Here is a 20,003-nt window from a genome sequence, read left to right on the forward strand (position 1 = left end):
CACACCATAAAAAAACAACAACAACAAAAATAAAAAAAATAAAACATCACAAACAGCAGTACAGAACCAGGAACATGTGATCTGTCAGCCTGAAAAGAGATAGAGACACACATGCGCACACAAAAAATGATATTCCCAGCATCCATGGGATAGTACCAAGAAACTGATAAAAGTCATGTTTAATTAAAGACTAGATAAGGAGAATATATTTGTGATTTTTACTTTGTCGTTTTATTTAGTATTTTGTTTTCTTTACAAAAAAAATGAGGTACAGCAATACTGATAAATTATGATTTGTGTGTGAAATGTTCATGTGATTTATGCCCAGATTTGATTGTTAATGACGTCCATTGTTTTAAAGTACAGAGCCAAACAAGGCAAGAATTCTTCAGAGAAGAGGCAGTCAGCTGATATTTTGTCTGCAGTAGCTTCAGCAAGGCTGAAGATCTGATCTGATTTTTTATTAAAGGAAAGTTTAAAGGGCAAAACTTCTGTTAAAAAATTCTTGGCTTTATTGCCTATTATGTTTGCAATTCATTTAATTAAATAAAGCTTTCGTGAAATGTAAAACATTTTCTGGCAGTGGTGTAAATGCATTTATTCTATTTTGAATACAGTGTAGTTGTCAGGGTTCCTGGGTCGGTGACCCAGTGCTTTCCGTTTTGTTCACGTTCAGTTTATTTCGTCACTTCCTGTTTGTTCCTGTGTCACCTCGTCTCGTGCCGTTAGCCAGATTATGTTCAGCTGTGTACTCACCGGTCTCTCATTATCATCCTCATCAGTCTGTGTATTTAAGTCTTCTGTTTCTATTCGTTCTTTGTCGTGTCATTGATGATGTTCGTGTGATGTTGTCCTCCCCGTGTTCTCTCAGTCAGTCAGCCATTCAGTGTTCCAGCCAGTCAGTGTCCGTTCACCCTCTGTTCCTCCACTCCTTATAATAAACATCCACCAGTCTTCACCTACCTGTGAGTCCTGCGTTTGGGTTCGTTCTTCCTCGCCTCCACACCACGCCTGACAGTAGTAATACTATGTTAATTATTTGTGCTGTGAGATCCAAGTTTACATAATGAAGTGGCTAAAAATCTGTCACCACCACCTGAAGTATATGTGTGAATGTCTTTCTTGTCTCCTCTGTGTCTGCCTTTAGTGTTGCAAATACTTCATTAGCATCATGAATTAAGCTGTGTTGCCAAAACACCAATTAAATGAATACATATTAACATCAAAGTCAGTGGTGCAGAGGTATCGGAGCCTGTCTGAGAACAAATTAATAAGCTGAGGGATAAAATGCTTTTTTACTTAAGGTATGCTTTGAAGTACTTTCATTATGTGTGAGCCATATGAATGAACCATTTCAGATTTTAATACAGGTATATTTTTCTTCATGAAACAAGATGCGATAATTAGAAATTCTGCTTTTTTACCAACCAGACTGACAACATTGTGACTCAAACGGTGATAGTATCAGCCTTCTACACCAACACATAACTTTTAACACCTATTTTTTCTTAGATGACTCAGTTATAGTCATCTCTTGAGTGTTTGTATGTGTACTCGTGCGGTTTTCATCAGTAATGAAATTTACTGTAATCAGAAAACTATATATTTCTATGTAATAAAAAAAACACCACAAAAAATGATTTGGGTTTTTTGTTTAAATGTGACTACATTCGAGATGTAGTTATCCATTTATTACATCTCTGCCCACATTAGGCGCATTTTAAACATGCATATCATTTGAGTTGAACAGACAAAACTAACCCTGCGTTCAGCAAGGCCGAGAACACCAGAGAACGAAAACGTTTTCTTTGTTGCTTGCTTAAACAAGTATTTGTATAAAGTTCACTACCAGGACGCTTTATAGCACCGGGAACGAGACAGCGCACGCGCGCGACACACACGCGCGCGCACAGACTTTAGTCTACGACAGGACCTCTGACTTTCACTCATTTACAACACGGGAGGCTCCGGGGAAGGTGTCAAAAGCACCTACGAGACGGCGGAAAAGGTAACAAACTCGATACAAATGAAGTGTTATCCTAAAAGCTTTATTTAACGGGAAGCTTTACTTTGAACCTGATTAATGCTTCATAGTGATAGTACGGTTTTTGAAGTGTTCTTGCTTTGCGTTTGGGATTGTATTTACTGAATGCAGATTTTAAGGCTTGTTGTCTGTGTTAAGGCTTTATGCCTCCCTCAGTGAACTTAATTTTACTAAGATTATTTTTTCCTGGAAAGACCCGTTAGATGTGTTGTTAACCCGCGCCAGTGTTATTTTTCTGGGTTTTCGTAACTAAAATCCTCTGTGTTGTCTTACTGCTTAATTTGTTGTCATAGAAACATTCAATTAGATTGCCACAAAATGCTAAAAAGTAATGACTAGAAATACACCAAAAGCCATACATTCTCTTTTTCAGTAAAATCTGCTAAAGGTTAAAGTCCAGGTTTTAGGAACTACTAAGGTGTCTTTAAAAGTGAAAGCTATTATTTTTGACATGCTTTGTTGCTTGCTGAAATAAACTGCAACATTTTGCGACCGTTAGCTTTAGGCCTACATTTAATAGGAGTATGTGCATATAGTGTGTGAATAGTGTCCCTATATTGTTTAACTTATAATACTGAAAACCATAACTAAATCTAAGGCTTGAATATAATAGCTAAACGCTGAGTCTTAAACCTTATAACTAAGTCATAGGCCGTATAAACATGGGGCACATCTTGCCTCTAGAGATCCCCCCTAAACCTGCATTTTTCATTAATGGTGAGCAGGGGCCTGGTTGCAAAAGTACTTTTTGTTGTTCACCTTTTAAATATTGACCAAGATTTAGGGGTAAGGAAATCACAAATTGTTAGCCTCTTTTCTGTGCTTGTTAGCAACCCTCTGCTTCTTTAGCATGTAATGGTAGACTAGGACTCCTTCCCCAGTCTTTTCTGAAATAATTGAGGCCTTAGTCCATATGCTGCCTATGGTACATATCACATTTTCAGAATTTTGGTATGAAAATGTATTGTAAGTATCAATTCTGGTGACGTACCTATTGGCTACAACCACTTTTTATGCTTCCTGTGGCTGTTATGCAAATTCACATGTCTTTAAAAACTTCACACCACATTTTTAAGTAATCTCTGCAGCTACATATGGCAAAATGCATACTTGAATTTACAACTAGCAATTTCATTCACATACAAGTACTGAGAAACTGAATAATATTAATATTAGCCTTATTGGGTTTGCTCAATTACAAAATCTATATTTGGAATCTGCAGGATCCATTGGACAGTTGAGAGAAGAGAAGGGGCAGTGTCTGCAGATAAGCCAATCTCTCCATTTCAGCAAGCCAGATGAAGACGGGAAGCTGCTGATTAGCCTGGATGATCTCCTTGTCCAGGAGAGTGGTCCTGCAAAACTGTGACTCATCTGCTGCTATGCACCACTTAAGGACTACGGTTGTAAGGCTTTGGCCTTTAACGGCTGTACAAATGGCCCAGAGCCTATCAAAGCCTGTACCGTTGGCAGTTAAACAGGGCCTAAGGACATCTCAGCCCGCAAGGCACCTGAACACACCTCTAGCTAGTGAACCCTTTCTTAATGGCACCAGCTCTAACTATGTGGAGGAGATGTACTACACATGGCTGGAGAATCCAAAGAGTGTGCACAAGGTACAGCACATTCATCTTTAATTCTGTGTTTGATGTTGTTGTCATTTCTGCAATTATATATGTTTAAAATATGAAACTGCATGTAAAACCAACCAAGTGTCTTGGTCGGCAGAGATGACCTAATAATGAATATATAACAGTGAAAAATAACTCCACCTCCATCAGTTACAGACAGGTATTAGGTTGCCTGGCATGGGACCAAAGTATGATGGTGATTAACCCATAACTGAAAAGGTGACTATGACACAGTTTTTAAATTTGTATAAAGGAGTAGAAATTTATGATGAAATTTAAAAAGATAAACAGAAACAGATTTTGAAAATAAATTGGGATGTTGGTGGTGGCTGGAGGGGAGGTCGAAAAATGGAAAATAATAATAAATAAGTACATAAATAACGACCACATGTAAAGAAAGAAAGTTGACAATTTTACTAAAACTTGAAAATACCAAATTTTCACACATGATCAAGACACAAAATTTTCCACACCTGTACTTCTTGACATGTTGCACAGTGACAATCCACTGAAGACACATTATTAGTGGAAATCCTGGAATTTAGGTGATGGAGCTGCCTGAATAGAGTGTAAAGGATACATGACACACTCAGTGTAAATGCAATAGACATCTACCTGCACTATTCTCACTTAGGCTATTTTCACTTAGACATCACACAGAGTGTGCACTATGTCTCCAGTCTAAATGATGAAATGCAAAAAAAACTGTAGTTCCTGGAGTGGCAACTTGAAGTTGCCTGCATAAATTAGTAAGTTCACATAGAATTCCATGGTTAAGTGGCCAGCCGAACAACATTAAAAATGTTTATTGTCCAGTCCAGAAAACAATTTTGGTCTCTATTGATAGTTTCCCCTTTATAAAAACTGCACAGTCTGAGATTTTGTTTTATAACTGATCTTGCCAGTTGAAAGTCAAGTGTGATGTAGTTGTAGCCTATAGCTGGCTCCTAGGCCTTACTGCATCTAATTTGGTCCTGCAGTAAGGTACAGATTATCCAGAAGTTTGTGCTTCCATTGTGGTGAGTACAGCTGTAGTTACTTAACACTAATAAGCAGATATGTGTGGCTGGAGCCATATTTTCTCAACTTGTTTGGTAGACTTACATGGTACTGTACCCTTGCTTTCCTCTCTGACTCTCCTCCAAAAAAAAGTATAGCAGCAACCAAAATGCTTACATTGATAAATTAAAATGTGGATTCCCTTAGTCAGCCTGGGAGAATCACTGAAAAGCTCGTAATGTAATGACTTGCACTAAACTGCAAGAAGTAGTCACTCTCCTGCCCTCACACGGATATTAACTTGAGGTACAATTCATTCTTAATCTCTACAGGAGTGTGAGTAAACCGCCTTCAAAAAGTTATGTGTTTTCATTTTACCTATACTGATTTTTGTAAATCTTGCCTCATTGCCAGTTATGGCAAATGCTTAATAACATTTCTTGCTGCCAATGGTGTCAAAACCAGTTTTTCCACATAGGGCCAGCTAAGTTCTAATCAGTGCTATATTTGATCAAAATGTTTATTACATAAAATGGATTTGCACAAAATGTACACACACACACACACACACACACACTTGTGTGTCATAATGAATGCTTACCACTCCTTTCCTACTGAAAGGTCAACTTCAGCTGTCTTCAGATGTGCTCCAGATAACAGTGACTTGACTTGACTCTTGCTTAGTAATCACTGTTTAACCTAACTACAATGGTGACAGGCAGACAATTCATGTGACACAGTTAGCATATTGCTGAGTAAACTGTCTCTTTCTTTCTCTCAGTCCTGGGATGTGTTTTTCCGTAATGCCAGTGCTGGGGCTCCACCTGGTGCAGCCTATCAGAGCCCACCACACCTCAGTAGGACTTCAGAAAGACTGTCCAGTGCCCAGGCACTGGTGGGGACTCAACCCAGTGTGGAGAAGCTGGTGGAGGATCATCTAGCCGTACACTCACTTATTCGAGCATACCAGGTTAACTGCAACCACACAGAAAATGTTTTGTCTCTCATTATTGTAGAGTTAGGGTTTTAATAATGGATTGGATTTATATAGCGCTTTTCAGGGCACCCAAAGCGCTTTACAATGCCACTATTCATTCACACACTGGTGGAGCTGACCTGGGGCAGACTGACAGAGGCGAGGCTGCCATATCGCGCCATCGGCCCCTCTGGCCAACACCAGTAGGCGGTAGGTGAAGTGTCTTGCCCAAGGACACAACGACCAGGACAGAGAGCCCGGGGATCGAACTGGCGACCTTCCGGTTACAGATACGCTTGCCAACCCCCTGAGCCATGGTCGCCCCATTTTAGTTTCATTTTAGTTTCATTTTAGTTTCTGGAAGTGACACAGACTGTGTTACTTAATGCAAAGATAGTAAAACCCACTTCACATATATCATCAGTTCTCTGCTATAATCTGCAGTGAAATGATAAGGAAGCAAAATTAAAGTAAGCCTTTTCAGTTTATTCATAAAGGAAAAAACAAAAGATTAACAACTTTCAGTCTGGTGTTTTACTCTGACACGGTACACTAAAAGTAATTCTACTTTAGTTCCTTTTGCCATTAACTACTGCATAATATTTTCTTTAGTAGATTGTGGAAAGTGCGAGGCAGGTGTTCAATGCCATGGTCAATAATTAAGTTGGTGTTTATAAAACCTTACTTTAAAAAATTGATTTTTCAAAAATTTAGATGACTGATTGTGGACATAGTTTCAGCCCTACATCCTGAATTGGCAATGTTGTGACCTCAGATTCATCTGTAAATTGAATGCTTAGTTTCCATTATTAAGAACCCTCAAATAGACCAAGACTACACCAATGCATTATGCATTATTGGACCATTGTTCATGTAAGTCTGAGTTGATAATGGGATATAAAGAGACAGTTTCTGCCTTTGGAAATTGTGTTAGAAACTCATCAGAATGGGGAGCTGTTGTGTTTTAAAATGACACAAACGTACGTACAGGACCTGTGTACCTTTGTGCCTATATTTTTAAAGGTGCTATTGGCATGATATTCTTACCAGATGTCAATAATAATTCATCCAGTCCACACATACAAATAAAAAAAATCATAGACCCATAAACTATCTGTATTAATAAGAAATGACACAAGGAAAAGTATTGAACTGAAATATATTTACTACTTGAAAATGTTCCCTCTAAGCCTGAAGGGAAAAAGAGGGAACAAACACATGTAAAGGAAGCTCTTAAAACATGTGCTTATCCTAAATGGGTTTTCATCAAGTCAGCAAAAATGCACAGAAAAGAAGACACCAATTAGGGATGATCAGAAAGACAAACGCAACAATATTGTCATCCCCTATGTAGCAGGTTTATCAGAGAAACTCAGGAGAATCATCTCCAAGCACGACTTGTGTACTTCAGACCCAGCCACACACTCAGACAAAAACTGGTTCATCCCAAAGACAAACTCCTAAACACAAGCTTAACAACATATTATATCATATAACCATTATAATTCCAATTTTCCCAGTGCACCAAAAACAGTAATGGACAGTTTCAGTATCAATAATCGATGCATTGAGCCATATTCCCTTCTGTGTAGGTAAGAGGGCATCACATAGCCAAGCTGGACCCCCTGGACATCAGTTGTGTAGACTTTGACGATGCCCCCTGTACTATTGGTTTCCAGAATGTCGGTGAGAACAATAATCCTGTTAGATGTTTATTCATTTTCTCTTTTCTTTTCCTGTTATTTTTATACTTTGATCCTTTATGTCATGATATATTTGATACCTTTATTTGTCCCACTGCTCTTTTATCACTGATCCACTCCTTATGTACCTTCACCGACCCATTTACCCTTTCAGTTTTCTTTATCAATGTGACAACCCTGCTTTCTTATCTTTTAGCCTCCCTCCTCTTTTATTTACTATCACAGGCCCACGCCTTGTGTGTGTGTGTCTGTCAGAGAGAAAACATGAGTGTCAGTGCATGTGCATTTGCCATAAAACATACTTCTTTGATATTATAACTAACTATAACTAATAATAACTGTCTTGCAGCAAGTCACCCATGAAAGAAGGTGTGCTTGTTGGTTCCTGACAACCTTTGCTCAGTGGCCAATGAGGTCAAGCAGGACTTTTACAGGCTTATCTAAGTGTGCTTCAATAAAATGTTACTATGATTAGATTACAGGCAGAAACTACTTGATTATGTTACATCATCAAAGAAAACAAGGCTAGGTTATGTGCGAGGAAGTTCAGAAAGGCAGAAAAGTCTAAAGATCTCCTATGTAACACGCTGACTGGGATGTATTGGATTAAAAATCCCCCATGATAAGCAGAGTACTCTGCACTAATTTGCTGACAGAGATGTACAAAAAGACATAGATACAACAAGTTGCCCTGCCCCTTGTCTATCTAGTGTTGTCTTATCACGGTTTGGTGTGACGAGGACATTGCATGCTTAGATAAACACAAGCCACTCTGACGTCTTAGATTGTGTCTCTTCACTATATTGGCGCACCATTTGACCAGTAAACTTAACCTACCTTCAGCTTTAAGTACATTGCTTCTCATTATGTGTGGTTTCTGTGATTATAGATTGGAGCTTTAAAAAAGGAGGGAAAAAAAGCATTAAAAAAATAACAGAGCTATGTATTTATGACAGGTTATCTGTTTCTTTCCAGGCAAGTTATTAGGAAATTACAGACCCATAAAACCAAGCTAAATGAAAAGTTAATATTACATAATGACCATGGTTCAGGAGTTTAAACCATGGATGCTGGTATTAAGGGGTGATTTGCCTGACCTTGTTTGGCGAGTTAATTCAGAGCCTCGGGGTTTTGAGAAAGAAAACTCTGTCATTTTGAGAATGTAATCAGCTGAGATTTGATGCTGCAGCTGCTGTAAAAGAGCTTTGGCCCCTGATGAATTAAAGGATAAAAAGAGAGATTTGAGATTTTAAGCTAAACTGTTCCTTAAAGGAAGACTTGACCAGTTTAATCCACAAAGATCAAACTGCTTCCGCTGCTTGTGAGATTATGTCAAGAAAACTGCATAATGGGAAATAATAGAATCATCTTGTGTTCAGGTCAGGTTGGAAGGACATATGATATGTCAGTCATTTCTAAATCAAATCAAATCCCTGTACAGCTCAATGCAAATACTATAGACAGTGGTTTAAGTTAATATGGATTCACACAGGGTAAAGATAAAGATCTTTGCAAAACGTACTTAAGCATTTTTCAGTCAAAGAAAAATTATTATAGCCACTTAATAAAAAAGATTACAAACCATTGATGTTTCTTTGTGAATGAATTTAATTCATTTTGTTATAATAGTCAAAATGCCAGAGATAAAAAGCAATTTAAAGGCGTGAAAAGTGGCTTTACCCTGAACCTTTGAGTTAGGCAATTCAAAATGCTGTGTACTTTATAAGACATAAGATGTAAAGAAAACCCACATACATACAAAATTGATAGAACAAAGTGAAATAATTAAAAAAATTACCCAAACTAATAAGATCACTAAAAGTTATGTGTAACTGTTGTTTAACTAACAACTCTTCATGCAGAGTCTTCTACCTTAGTGTTATAGCTGTTGCACTGTTGGTCTTTTGAAGCCAAAAGTGTTACATTTGGGCCAGAGGGTGGAAGGCTTGGTTAGGAAGCTGTGTTTACAAACTGTACAGATGCGTCTTCTACATAAACAGTTCTAAGTAACAGGCTAATAAAAATTTCACTCACCTAAACTGGAATACTATATCTTGGATGGGCTGTATTGTTGAGGTTGACAGATAAAATTATTTCATGGTGAGACCTGAAGGAGTCAACTGTGCAATAATTAATTAAAATGTGAAATAAAGAAATAACTAATTAAATGTGTCAATAATTAATTAATTACATGTGTCATAAATATTTATGTAATTAATTATTTCCGATTTTAATTAATTATTGCCACATTTAATTAATTATTTAATGGTGTATTTAATTAATTCATTATGGCAGTCCTGGCGTTCCATAATGATGGGCTGAAAGAAAGATTTTTAATTTCATTGTTCACACTGCAGGTATTTATGGGCTGGCTGAAAGTGACTTAGATAAGGTGTTCCGGCTTCCCACTACCACCTTCATTGGTGGGAATGAAAGTGCTCTGCCTCTCAGAGAGATCATATACCGCCTTGAGGTAAGGATCATATATATAAATGCTTATTTTTTAAACACAGAATGTGATGATCCAACGTGTTTGATTTCCAATGTCTTTGTGGTATAGATACCTATATAGATGCTGATATAGATACCCATATATCAGCAGATACACACAGCCAAGAAAAGTTGTAACAGGAACCTCTTTTTTATCCAAACTAATACAAACGTAACTTTTTTTTGTCTCTTAGAGAGCTTACTGTCAACACATCGGTGTAGAGTTTATGTTTATTAATGACATGGAACAGTGCCAATGGATCAGACAGAAGTTTGAGACTCCAGGAGTCATGCAGTGCACTCTGGAGGAGAAGAGGACCCTACTGGCCAGAATGATCCAGTCAACCAGGTGTGTCTGTGGTTCTTCACATTCTTAGTACGCCTCAACAAATAACTAAAAGTTTAAAAGGCCTTTCTCAGTCTGATGGAAGTGTAAAGTTCCGAGCCACAGTGTGAAACACCACAACCAACTTTTTGCAGGTTTGAGGAATTTCTCCAAAGGAAGTGGTCTTCAGAGAAGCGCTTTGGTCTGGAAGGTTGTGAGTCACTCATTCCAGCCCTGAAGACCATCATTGACAAGTCCAGTCAGAGTGGAGTGGAGAGTGTAATCATGGGAATGCCACACAGGTGCCATGGCTTTGAATTTTTCCTTTTGCCTTAACATGTCAGAGTAGGATTGTAGAGAATCAAGGATCAAGGAACAAACTCAAATCACTGACAAAAGTTATAAAAGGTTTATTTACAGAATTATTAGAATAAATACCAGACAGATGAGCTACTGGGCGGGAAATTTTTCCAGCAGGAGTTCTAAAGAAAAGTCTGCAGAAAGAGAGACAGCATATCGATGACCAGCAAATTCAGTTCTAATTCAATTCAAGTTTATTTATGTAGCAACAAATCACAAAAACAGCTGCCTCAAGGTACTTTATATTGTAAGATAAAGACCCAACAGTAATAGAGAGGAACTAGAGAAAACCCCAACAATCAGATGACCCTCTATGAGTAAACATGATGGCAACAGTGATAGGGAAAAACTTCCTTTTAACAGGAAGAAATCTCTTCCTATTGCAGGGTAACTAAGGGAAGATCCAGCCCAAATTTTATGCTGTGTTAAAAAGGAAAGTTTTAAGCCTAAAAGTAGAGAGGGTGTCAGGGCTCTGTGTGCAGGCGGATGGAGAGGAGGATCCAAATGCGAGACTCTGAGACTGAATTGAAACTGAGAACCTTAGCTTTATTGCTGGTGATAAACAAAAACATGAACTGAACAATGACACTGAGAACTGAACACACAGGCATAATTCTGAGGGTACGACGCGACACCGAGCACTGGAAAACACAGGGCTTATATACACAAGGTAGTAACGAGGGAATCGGCAACAGGAGAGAGACACAGCTGGGAGAGACCAGGGCTAATGAGACAGGGGGAACAAAGCTGCACACACTAACATAAGACAAAGACTTTCACAATAAAACAGGAAACATGAATCACAACTCAGAGACACTGACTCAACACAGAGAGACAGAAAATGACAAATGGACTGAACTATACATGAAACCACAATTCCTAAAACATGGATAACAGAAACATAAAACTCTAATAATAACCATCATCACAATCACAACAAGAGAACAAGAAAACAATCCATGATGCAAAATTAAACCAAAACATAATAAACTCAAAATACTGGGTCCAACGGACCCAGAACCGTGACAGAGGGTGTCTGTCGCCCAAGTCTAAACTCTGAGCTTATTCCACAGTAGAGAGCCCTGAAAGCTCAAGGCTCTGCCTCCCATTCTACTTTTGAGTACCCTAGGAATCACAAATAAACCAGCAGTCTGAGAGCAAAGTGCTCTTTTAGGGTGATACAGTACTAAAGCAGAGATTTGCAAAGGTGTGCCAATATAAAACTCTGAGGCCTTTTTTGTTGGAGATGGTGTTAGAAGTATAGGAGGGGTAGAAGATGGGCAACAACAAAATTCCAGTGCAATACCTCTAAAATGCAGTAAGGTGGAAGTGTTGCAAGTTCCTCTTCTAAATTCTTGCAGGGTCTGGTTCTGAGTTCCTTGAGGGTTTGATTGATCTTGTTTTTTTAGTGTGGGTAATCTAGACTCTTGGCAGAACACATTCCCTCTTAGGCAGAACGGAAAGAAAGGAAACACACACGTAAAGAAAGCTCTTAAATTCACATGAAAGAAGGTCAGAAATCAACCAGGGAGAAACAGAATAACAAATGGAACAACATTGTCATCCCTGCTGTAGCAGGTTTATCAGAGAAATTCAGGATAATTTTTCCAAGCCTGGCATCCCAGTGCACTCCAGACCCAGTCACACCCTCAGATAAAAAGATAAAACTTGTTCATCCCATGGATAACGCTCCCCGACATACATAGGTCAGAGTGGTTTTACAAGTAAAATACCCAACAATGCAGTGGTGTAAAGCACACAACCTATTCACTGAAGTGACGAATCAAGCTTCTCCATCTGGCAATCCAATGGACAAGCGTGGTTTTGTCAGTTGCCAAGACAACAAAATTTGCCAGACTGCATTGTTCCAAGTGTAAAGTTTCATGGAGGAAGGTTGTTTTTTTTTGTTTTGTTTTTTTTGGTGGGCTCGGCCACTTCCAGTAAATGGAATTCTTAATGCTTCAAGATACTAAGATATTTTGTACAATTTCATGCTTTGTGGGAATAGTTTCAAGGTGCCCCCTTCCTGCTTCAAAATGACTCCATACCACTGGGCAAAGTTCGTTCCATAAAGACATGGAGAGCAGGTTTGGTGCGGAACAACTTTGGTGTGGACTGGCCTGCAGAGTACTGACCTTAACTTAATAGAACACCTTTGGAATGAATGCAAACCAGGCCTTTTCGTGCACAGTCAGTGTCTGACCTTAAAAATGCACTTCTGGTCAAAATTCTTATAAACACACTAAACCTTGTGGAAAACCTTCCCAGAAGAGTTTAACCTGTTATAGTGTGACTGCAAAGGGTGGGAAGACATCATATTAAACCTTATGGATTAAGAATAGGATTTCACTCAAGTTCATAAATTTGTGAAGGCAGACAAGCAAATACTTTTGGCAATGTTGTGTAACTCGACAGTTAGCAGCTTGCAGCTACCTACATCATAGTTCTTTTCAGCAGGTGTTAAACGCAGAGTACAAGGATGTAGTGTACCGTGTCCACATATTGAGAAAGAAAGGCCCCATGCACCAACACCAGAGCTGAAATAAAACTGTCTATAAGCTTCTGAAATTTTTTTCATCTTCAGCAGTTTACACAAATGTACGGAGCCCCACAGGGGACATGGGAGAAAAAAAAATTAAGACAGACTTTTATGAGATCTCGCAAAAGTTTTGCAAAGGTTTTGCAAAAAGTTGCAAAAGTTTTGCGAGATCCTGCAAAAGTTGAATTCCAACAATGGCGGCAGCTACTTAGTTGTAATATTACTCTTTCTGGGTCACAAAATACACTTTTAAGATATTTTGAGGCGTGAATGTAGTTGTGTAAACGTCAGATATCTGCTCGGTTTACAAGACATCACATATTTGCAAAAGTGCTCCAACGTTTTTGGAGATGTATGAAACCTTTGCGAGATCTCGCAAAAGTTTTGCGAGATCTCGCAAAAGTCCGTCTTAATTTTTTTTTCTCCCATGTCCCCTGCAGGGCTCCGTACAAATGATCCCCACTCTTACCGGTTGGTATTGACTTTTGGTCATACTGGGCAAGTTCAAGTACAAAATGACCAGACTGACCACAAAAAAGACAGCTTCAACTTGGTTCTCAACTGCTATTCCTCAGGTGCTAGTATAGCCTGACTGAGCTGTATTGGCCCTTCAGAATGGCGAACAGAGGAGCTTTAAGTGCTGTGCTGGAAGTGGAAGGCAGGGAGAACCAAAGGGCAGAATCAGGACAGGAACTACAGCCAGAGGAAGGCTGAGACTTGTTGTTCCATTCCTTGTTTTGTTCATATAGGTGATTGTCTACACTAATAGTGAGAGCCACAAATTCATTTAAACTCTTCAGCTCATCACTGGTAGTCAATTCAAGCCTGTTGCATCTCTGTTAGGAATGTGCAGAAATGTGTTACAAAGGTAGAATTACTGTATCTTTATTGAAGTGTTTTTATTCCTCTTATGTGTCTTCAGAGGCAGACTGAATGTGCTGGCAAATGTGATCCGGAAGGAGCTGGAGCAAATCTTTTGTCAGTTTGACTCTAAGTTAGAGGCTGCGGATGAGGTTTGAACATTATTTAGTTAGATTCAGTCAAGAGCAATGAAACAGATTTACACAAAAAATATAACTATGACAGTGCTTGTGTTAATGATAACAACTGATGTTTGGAAAATGTGTTTAGGCACATGAATAACTTTAAAAATGATTGACACTCTTTAGCTGAGAAAGCCTCTTTTTTCAGTTAAAAGTGGGGTCCAAATTAGTAGTGCTCCCCATCTGTCACACAGAGACAGCAAAGAGGTGGTACTAACTGTAAACTCAGGAGAGGTGAAAGATAGCTGTTATTAAGAAAATGTTATGTAATCAAAATCAAACAAAAGTGCAATCAAAACCTGAGAAAAAAACAAAGTAAGACACCCGTTCAGCTTTTCAGCAGTTCTCATTCACTGCAATTATGACTTACACAAGTACGTTGGTTAGGTTATCTGTTAAGAACAAGCTAAAAAGCCAATGTCAGTATGCCATGCAATTATTAAAATATGTGACCTGCCACATGTATTTAACTCTAGCATATTAATTCAACTGTAGACTGATGGTTGCAGAATGCTGAGGTATATCTAAAAAGGGAACATGCAGTGGCACAGCACCTTCCTAAAATATAAATTTATTACATTAAGTGCTATATTACTATGGTTTTATAGATCAATAAAAGTAGCAGATTATTATGTTGGGTTATTAAATTCAGGTTAACATTAGCTCCACCTACAATATTAAAAATGTGTAGGCCGTCTATTGAATAGCACATGTGCACATATGTTCTTAATAAAAATAAATAAAGATGAAAGGTTCAGCATCTGACTTTGTGCTCTCAGGGTTCTGGCGATGTGAAATATCACTTGGGGATGTATCACAGGAGGATGAACCGGGTCAGTGACAAGTACATGACATTGTCTCTCGTGGCAAACCCCTCCCATCTGGAGGCCGTTGATCCAGTGGTGCAGGGAAAGACCAAAGCTGAGCAGTTCTACTGTGGGGACACTGAGGGAAAGAGAGTATGTTGAATTTTTTTCTTTACCATATAAACAGAAGACAATGTCTCCGTGGAAGTTTTCCAGTATGTTTGCATTTTGGTGAATCATTTTGCAGGTGATGTCTATTCTCCTTCATGGCGATGCTGCATTTGCAGGTCAGGGTATAGTGTATGAGACATTCCACCTGTCTGACCTGCCATCCTACACCACACATGGTACAATACACGTGGTGGTCAACAACCAGGTATGCACTGTTCGATTCAGTTTGTTAGGTTTAGAATTCTTTCAGCACTTATCAAGTTTATGGTATGGACAGGTATTTCAACAAATAGATTACTTAATGGTTATAATAATAATAATAATGGTTTTGTAACTGAATTAGTTTTCCCCAGATAAAACTAGGCTTCTGGAGTATGGATTATTGAATATACACTAAAAGTACTTGAATTGACCATAATACTGTGTATTTAACACTGTGTGTGAATTGCTGGAATTGCAGTTCCAGTAGTTAAAATGACCACAGTGTCATAACTGTAACTGGTTTTAATATACATGTGTGTTACTCTTGCCCACATAGATTGGCTTTACGACAGATCCCAGGGTGGCTCGTTCATCTCCGTACCCAACCGATGTAGCTCGAGTGGTCAATGCACCCATCTTTCACGTTAACGCAGATAATCCAGAGGCTGTGATGTATGTGTGCAAAGTTGCAGCTGAATGGAGAAACACATTCCATAAAGATGTCGTTGTAGACCTGGTAAATATGCTCGTTATTATAACTTTTTGTTAACCACCAAGTAAAATTACCCTGACTGAAACTGCTGTTATTTAAGAAAAAATACTTTGAAAACAGGAAACACTTTTATTAACTATAACCCAAAATAATGAAAGTAAACCTGTGAACAAAGCATAAAGTAGGAGTAAGCATGTTTCCAACATCTAAAAAGGGCATTAAGCCCCATCTGACCTTAGAAACATGACGGTTTAATTCAATTCAGTCTAATTTTTGATTAATCCAATAAAGGGTCATTTGTTAGAAGCAGTTTAGAAAAACACAGACACACACACACACAAACGAACTAAATCAAGGTAAAAACTTTAAAAGTGAGGAGTTTAGAATAATGAGTAGTAGTAGTTTACAATCAGGTGAAGCATGATGATACCCTAATGGCAACAAAAAATAGAATAGATTAGAATAGAATAGCCCTTTATTATCATTGTACATGTACAATGAAATTGTGGAAAATGAAATATTCATGCTCAGGGTGCGTTCAGAAAAGGCTAGAATACCTGTTGCTATCTCAAGGATTAGTTGGTTGCTAAAAGAAGCAACGTCTATTTGCTTCACTTATCTTCCAGTTATCTTAGACTTTAACAATACTGTGTGGATGTGAAATGAGCCAGTAGAAGAAAAAATAATAGATTCAAAAGACTGATTAAAATGATAGATGGTGGGATCAGCTGTGTCATTTAAATGGACTGTCACTTTACTGCACTGTGCCAACAAGCGAGCCAGTCAGTACTGATATACTAAATTTTCATACAGCATATAGGGTCAAATAGGTGATCAGAAAAACAAACATAAACATTTGCCTCTTCACTCAGGTGTGTTACAGACGGAACGGACATAATGAGATAGATGAGCCCATGTTCACACAGCCGCTGATGTACAAGCGCATCAAGAAGCAGAAAGGAGTCCTGCAGAAATTTGTTGAAAAACTCATTGATGAAGGAGTCGTCACAACTCAAGAATATGAGGTAAAGCTACCTGCACACCTGTGCTGTAGATGGTTATGAAGCATGCACATTGTAGACAAAGACACAATATAACTTATTCTGACCTCCAAGTGGATTTGATTTTTGGCTGCTGTTTTAAACTCTATCACACATTTAGCTTGAGCTTACTCAGTCCGAAGATGATGATCATTGTCAGGATTTTATACCGAAGGAAAAAGCTCAGCTAATTCTTTGAGACTGATCAAGTAACACACAGATTTCTCATGTGGACAGCTGTCACTGACAGTCAACTCCAGGTCTATATGACGTAATGGGCAATCTCAGCAGGTTGAGCGTTAAAGTGTGAATTTTAGAGAGCCATTCAAGAGAGTTAACCTCAAGTTTTCTGAAAATCTTGTGAATGCTAAAACTTGAGAAGGAAGTCACTTAGGATTTTGTAATTACCATAGGTGTGTCTACTAGCCAGTATTTTACTTATACTGTTGCTATCAGTTACTAGATTAAAAATCACAATGAAGATAAAAAGAAAGACTAAATTTTTCTCATTAGATGCCCAACTTGCATTGATCTCTTGCAGGAGGACGTAGCCAGTTATAACAAAATCTGTGAGGAAGCTTACACTCGCTCCAAAGATGAAAAGATCGTACACATCAAGCACTGGCTAGATTCACCCTGGCCCGGTACGACTACATGTTGTTAATGAAGCTAAACCATTTCTGTGTGTTGTTTTTTTAACTCCCTATTTTGTCAATAAATTAACATTAAACACAATAAATTAAGACTGAATACAACTGAATACACAGAATCTTTTTGAATCTTGGGCAAGAAGGGCATCATTAATGCTTTTGTGTGTCTGTGTATTTAGGCTTTTTCACACTGGAGGGTCAACCTAGAAGTATGACCTGTCCTTCGACTGGCATCAGCGAGCAAGTGCTCAGCCACATTGGCAACATTGCTGCATCTGTCCCAGTGCAGGATTTTGCTATACATGGAGGTGCCCTCATGTCTCATGTGACAAAAATGAAGATCCACTGAATGTACTTTCAAGCTGTTTTAGACCTGGATTTTCTGCATTGGTGTACATGTTGTAGGGTTGAGTCGTATCCTAAAGGGACGTGCAAATATGGTGAGCCAGCGAGTGTGTGACTGGGCTTTAGGGGAGTATATGGCCTTTGGCTCTCTGCTCAAGGAGGGAATCCATGTGCGTCTCAGTGGTCAGGATGTGGAGAGGGGCACGTTCAGGTAAGAAATAGATGTACTATCTATGTACATATTTATGTAGCCAACTTCCTAAGAATAAAATATCAAGAGGTGATTGCATCTAAATCTCTTTGACCTGTGCTTGTATTAATTTCTTCACCTGCATCTTATCTCTGAATTGAAAAAAAAAGGACAAACTCAGTCATACCACTCGTTTTTTTTTTTGGTTATATTTCACAGCCATCGACACCATGTTCTTCATGACCAAAATACTGACAAAAGGATGTGCATCCCAATGAATTATATCTCCAATGATCAAGCTCCTTACACTGTGTGTAACAGCTCTCTATCTGAATATGCAGTGCTGGGTAGGTCACATAAACACAATAAAGGCTTCTAAAGTACCAAAATCTGGTGCATTTTGCATGATTCTTTGCCTACCTCTCTCTCTTCCACAGTACCTTAAGTACAGTATTTCACAGTTGAAGTGTCACTTTTCAATTTGCTGGCATGTTTCAACATCAAGGCTTCTGTTTCATTCTTCTCTCCCATGTGCAGGTTTTGAATTAGGCTTTGCTATGGCCAGTCCCAATGCACTGGTTCTATGGGAGGCCCAGTTTGGAGACTTTCACAATACAGCCCAGTGCATCATCGATCAGTTTATCAGCTCGGGACAGGCCAAGTGGGTCAGACAGAATGGCATAGTGTTGTTGCTTCCTCATGGCATGGAGGGAATGGTAAGAATTTAATCTATCACATTCCACATGTATCTCATTTTGATTTGTCTCACCATCAGAGTTTGGGATTGTATTACCACCTTATAATGCAACGCCTGCCTTGTATCGATGTCTTCTTGATTTTACGAATTGTTATATTTTTAATACCATTCTATGGGCTTGCACTGTCAGAGCACAAATCACTTATGTCTCTGTGTGAAACTGTGGGGTACTGTGTTGTACTGGAACAAAATGTTTATTCTGTCCATGGTAGTAAAATTATTTTGATGCAAATGAAAGGACATCTATGGATACATAGTGCCTTATGTGTTACTAATAAACTTGAGATCTGCAATATCACATATAAACAAACCTTAAATACACTACAGGAAAGAAAACTGCATCACATTTGTATTGCTTCCATTTCGTTTTCATCACAGGGTCCAGAGCACTCATCTGCACGCCCTGAAAGATTTCTACAGATGTGCAATGATGACCCAGATGTTTTCCCTGTGAGTTTGTGTCAGAATGTCATTAAGGAATCATAGTCTGTCAAGTAAATGATTTTCAAGTCTGAAAAGAGAAGGAATTTCAGAAGTTAAATCAGCATTCTTTTTAATGGCCAGCAGGGGGAACTCTACAGCCAAAAACAGTCTGTCTATCTAGGGCAGGGGTCAGCAACCTTTCACACTCAAAGAGCCATTTTGACCCGGTTTCCACGCAAACGAAAACACTGGGAGCCGCAAATACTTTTTGACATCTAAAATGAAGATAACACTGTATATATTGTTTTTTACTTTTATGCTTTGTGTGAACAACTAAGGTGTGTTGCTTATGAAATCCATGAAGTGTTACAGAGAAAGTTACAATTTATTTATGTAATTAACACATTTTGAACTCTTAAAGAAATATAACAAAAGGAAAGACACCCAGCTGAACTAAAATGATCCATGTAGCAAACAAAAACTGTTGTGAGCCCTGACCTGACTTTTAAAAAATAATTGGAAAAAAAGCACTATGCTGCTAAAAAATTAAAAATAAATATTTGCAAAATTCTGCCTAAATATTACCTGGTTAATGTTTGTGGCAAGGTGTGGTCTGCAGGGGAGGCGGACACACCTGAGCGGCACCCGCAATCACGCCTCGCCACCTTAACATCTGTGCTATCTATGCTGTTGTTGGTATGTGTTGGGCTGTGAGCTGAAAAGCTACAGCCGGCTGTATGCGTACAGCAACCGTGTGTGAAAAGTGGTCAATAAAGAGATGCTGAAAAGCATGTTCATGGAAACAGCGTCGGGTCTG

The 20,003-nt window shown here is 38.6% G+C and overlaps 1 protein-coding gene across 2 annotated transcripts in view; it reads left to right on the plus strand.

Moving 5' to 3' along the window:
- The window catches only part of ogdhb (oxoglutarate dehydrogenase b), a 23,644-nt gene continuing 3,641 nt past the window's right edge, over positions 1 to 20,003 (plus strand). For both annotated transcript variants that reach the window (XM_085165294.1, XM_085165295.1), the window contains exons 1-18: positions 1 to 2,008; positions 3,268 to 3,660; positions 5,456 to 5,644; positions 7,243 to 7,336; positions 9,711 to 9,826; positions 10,038 to 10,192; positions 10,324 to 10,470; positions 13,990 to 14,080; positions 14,890 to 15,069; positions 15,164 to 15,292; positions 15,626 to 15,805; positions 16,654 to 16,806; positions 17,363 to 17,465; positions 17,651 to 17,779; positions 17,877 to 18,027; positions 18,226 to 18,353; positions 18,544 to 18,722; positions 19,142 to 19,213. In XM_085165294.1, coding sequence (XP_085021420.1) covers positions 3,373 to 3,660; positions 5,456 to 5,644; positions 7,243 to 7,336; positions 9,711 to 9,826; positions 10,038 to 10,192; positions 10,324 to 10,470; positions 13,990 to 14,080; positions 14,890 to 15,069; positions 15,164 to 15,292; positions 15,626 to 15,805; positions 16,654 to 16,806; positions 17,363 to 17,465; positions 17,651 to 17,779; positions 17,877 to 18,027; positions 18,226 to 18,353; positions 18,544 to 18,722; positions 19,142 to 19,213 — 2,484 coding nt within the window. In that variant the 5' untranslated portion in view covers positions 1 to 2,008; positions 3,268 to 3,372. The remainder of the gene's footprint in view (positions 2,009 to 3,267; positions 3,661 to 5,455; positions 5,645 to 7,242; positions 7,337 to 9,710; positions 9,827 to 10,037; positions 10,193 to 10,323; positions 10,471 to 13,989; positions 14,081 to 14,889; positions 15,070 to 15,163; positions 15,293 to 15,625; positions 15,806 to 16,653; positions 16,807 to 17,362; positions 17,466 to 17,650; positions 17,780 to 17,876; positions 18,028 to 18,225; positions 18,354 to 18,543; positions 18,723 to 19,141; positions 19,214 to 20,003) is intronic.

This window comes from Neolamprologus multifasciatus, chromosome 7 (genome assembly GCF_963576455.1).
Source record: "Neolamprologus multifasciatus chromosome 7, fNeoMul1.2, whole genome shotgun sequence".
Lineage (NCBI taxonomy): Eukaryota > Metazoa > Chordata > Actinopteri > Cichliformes > Cichlidae > Neolamprologus > Neolamprologus multifasciatus.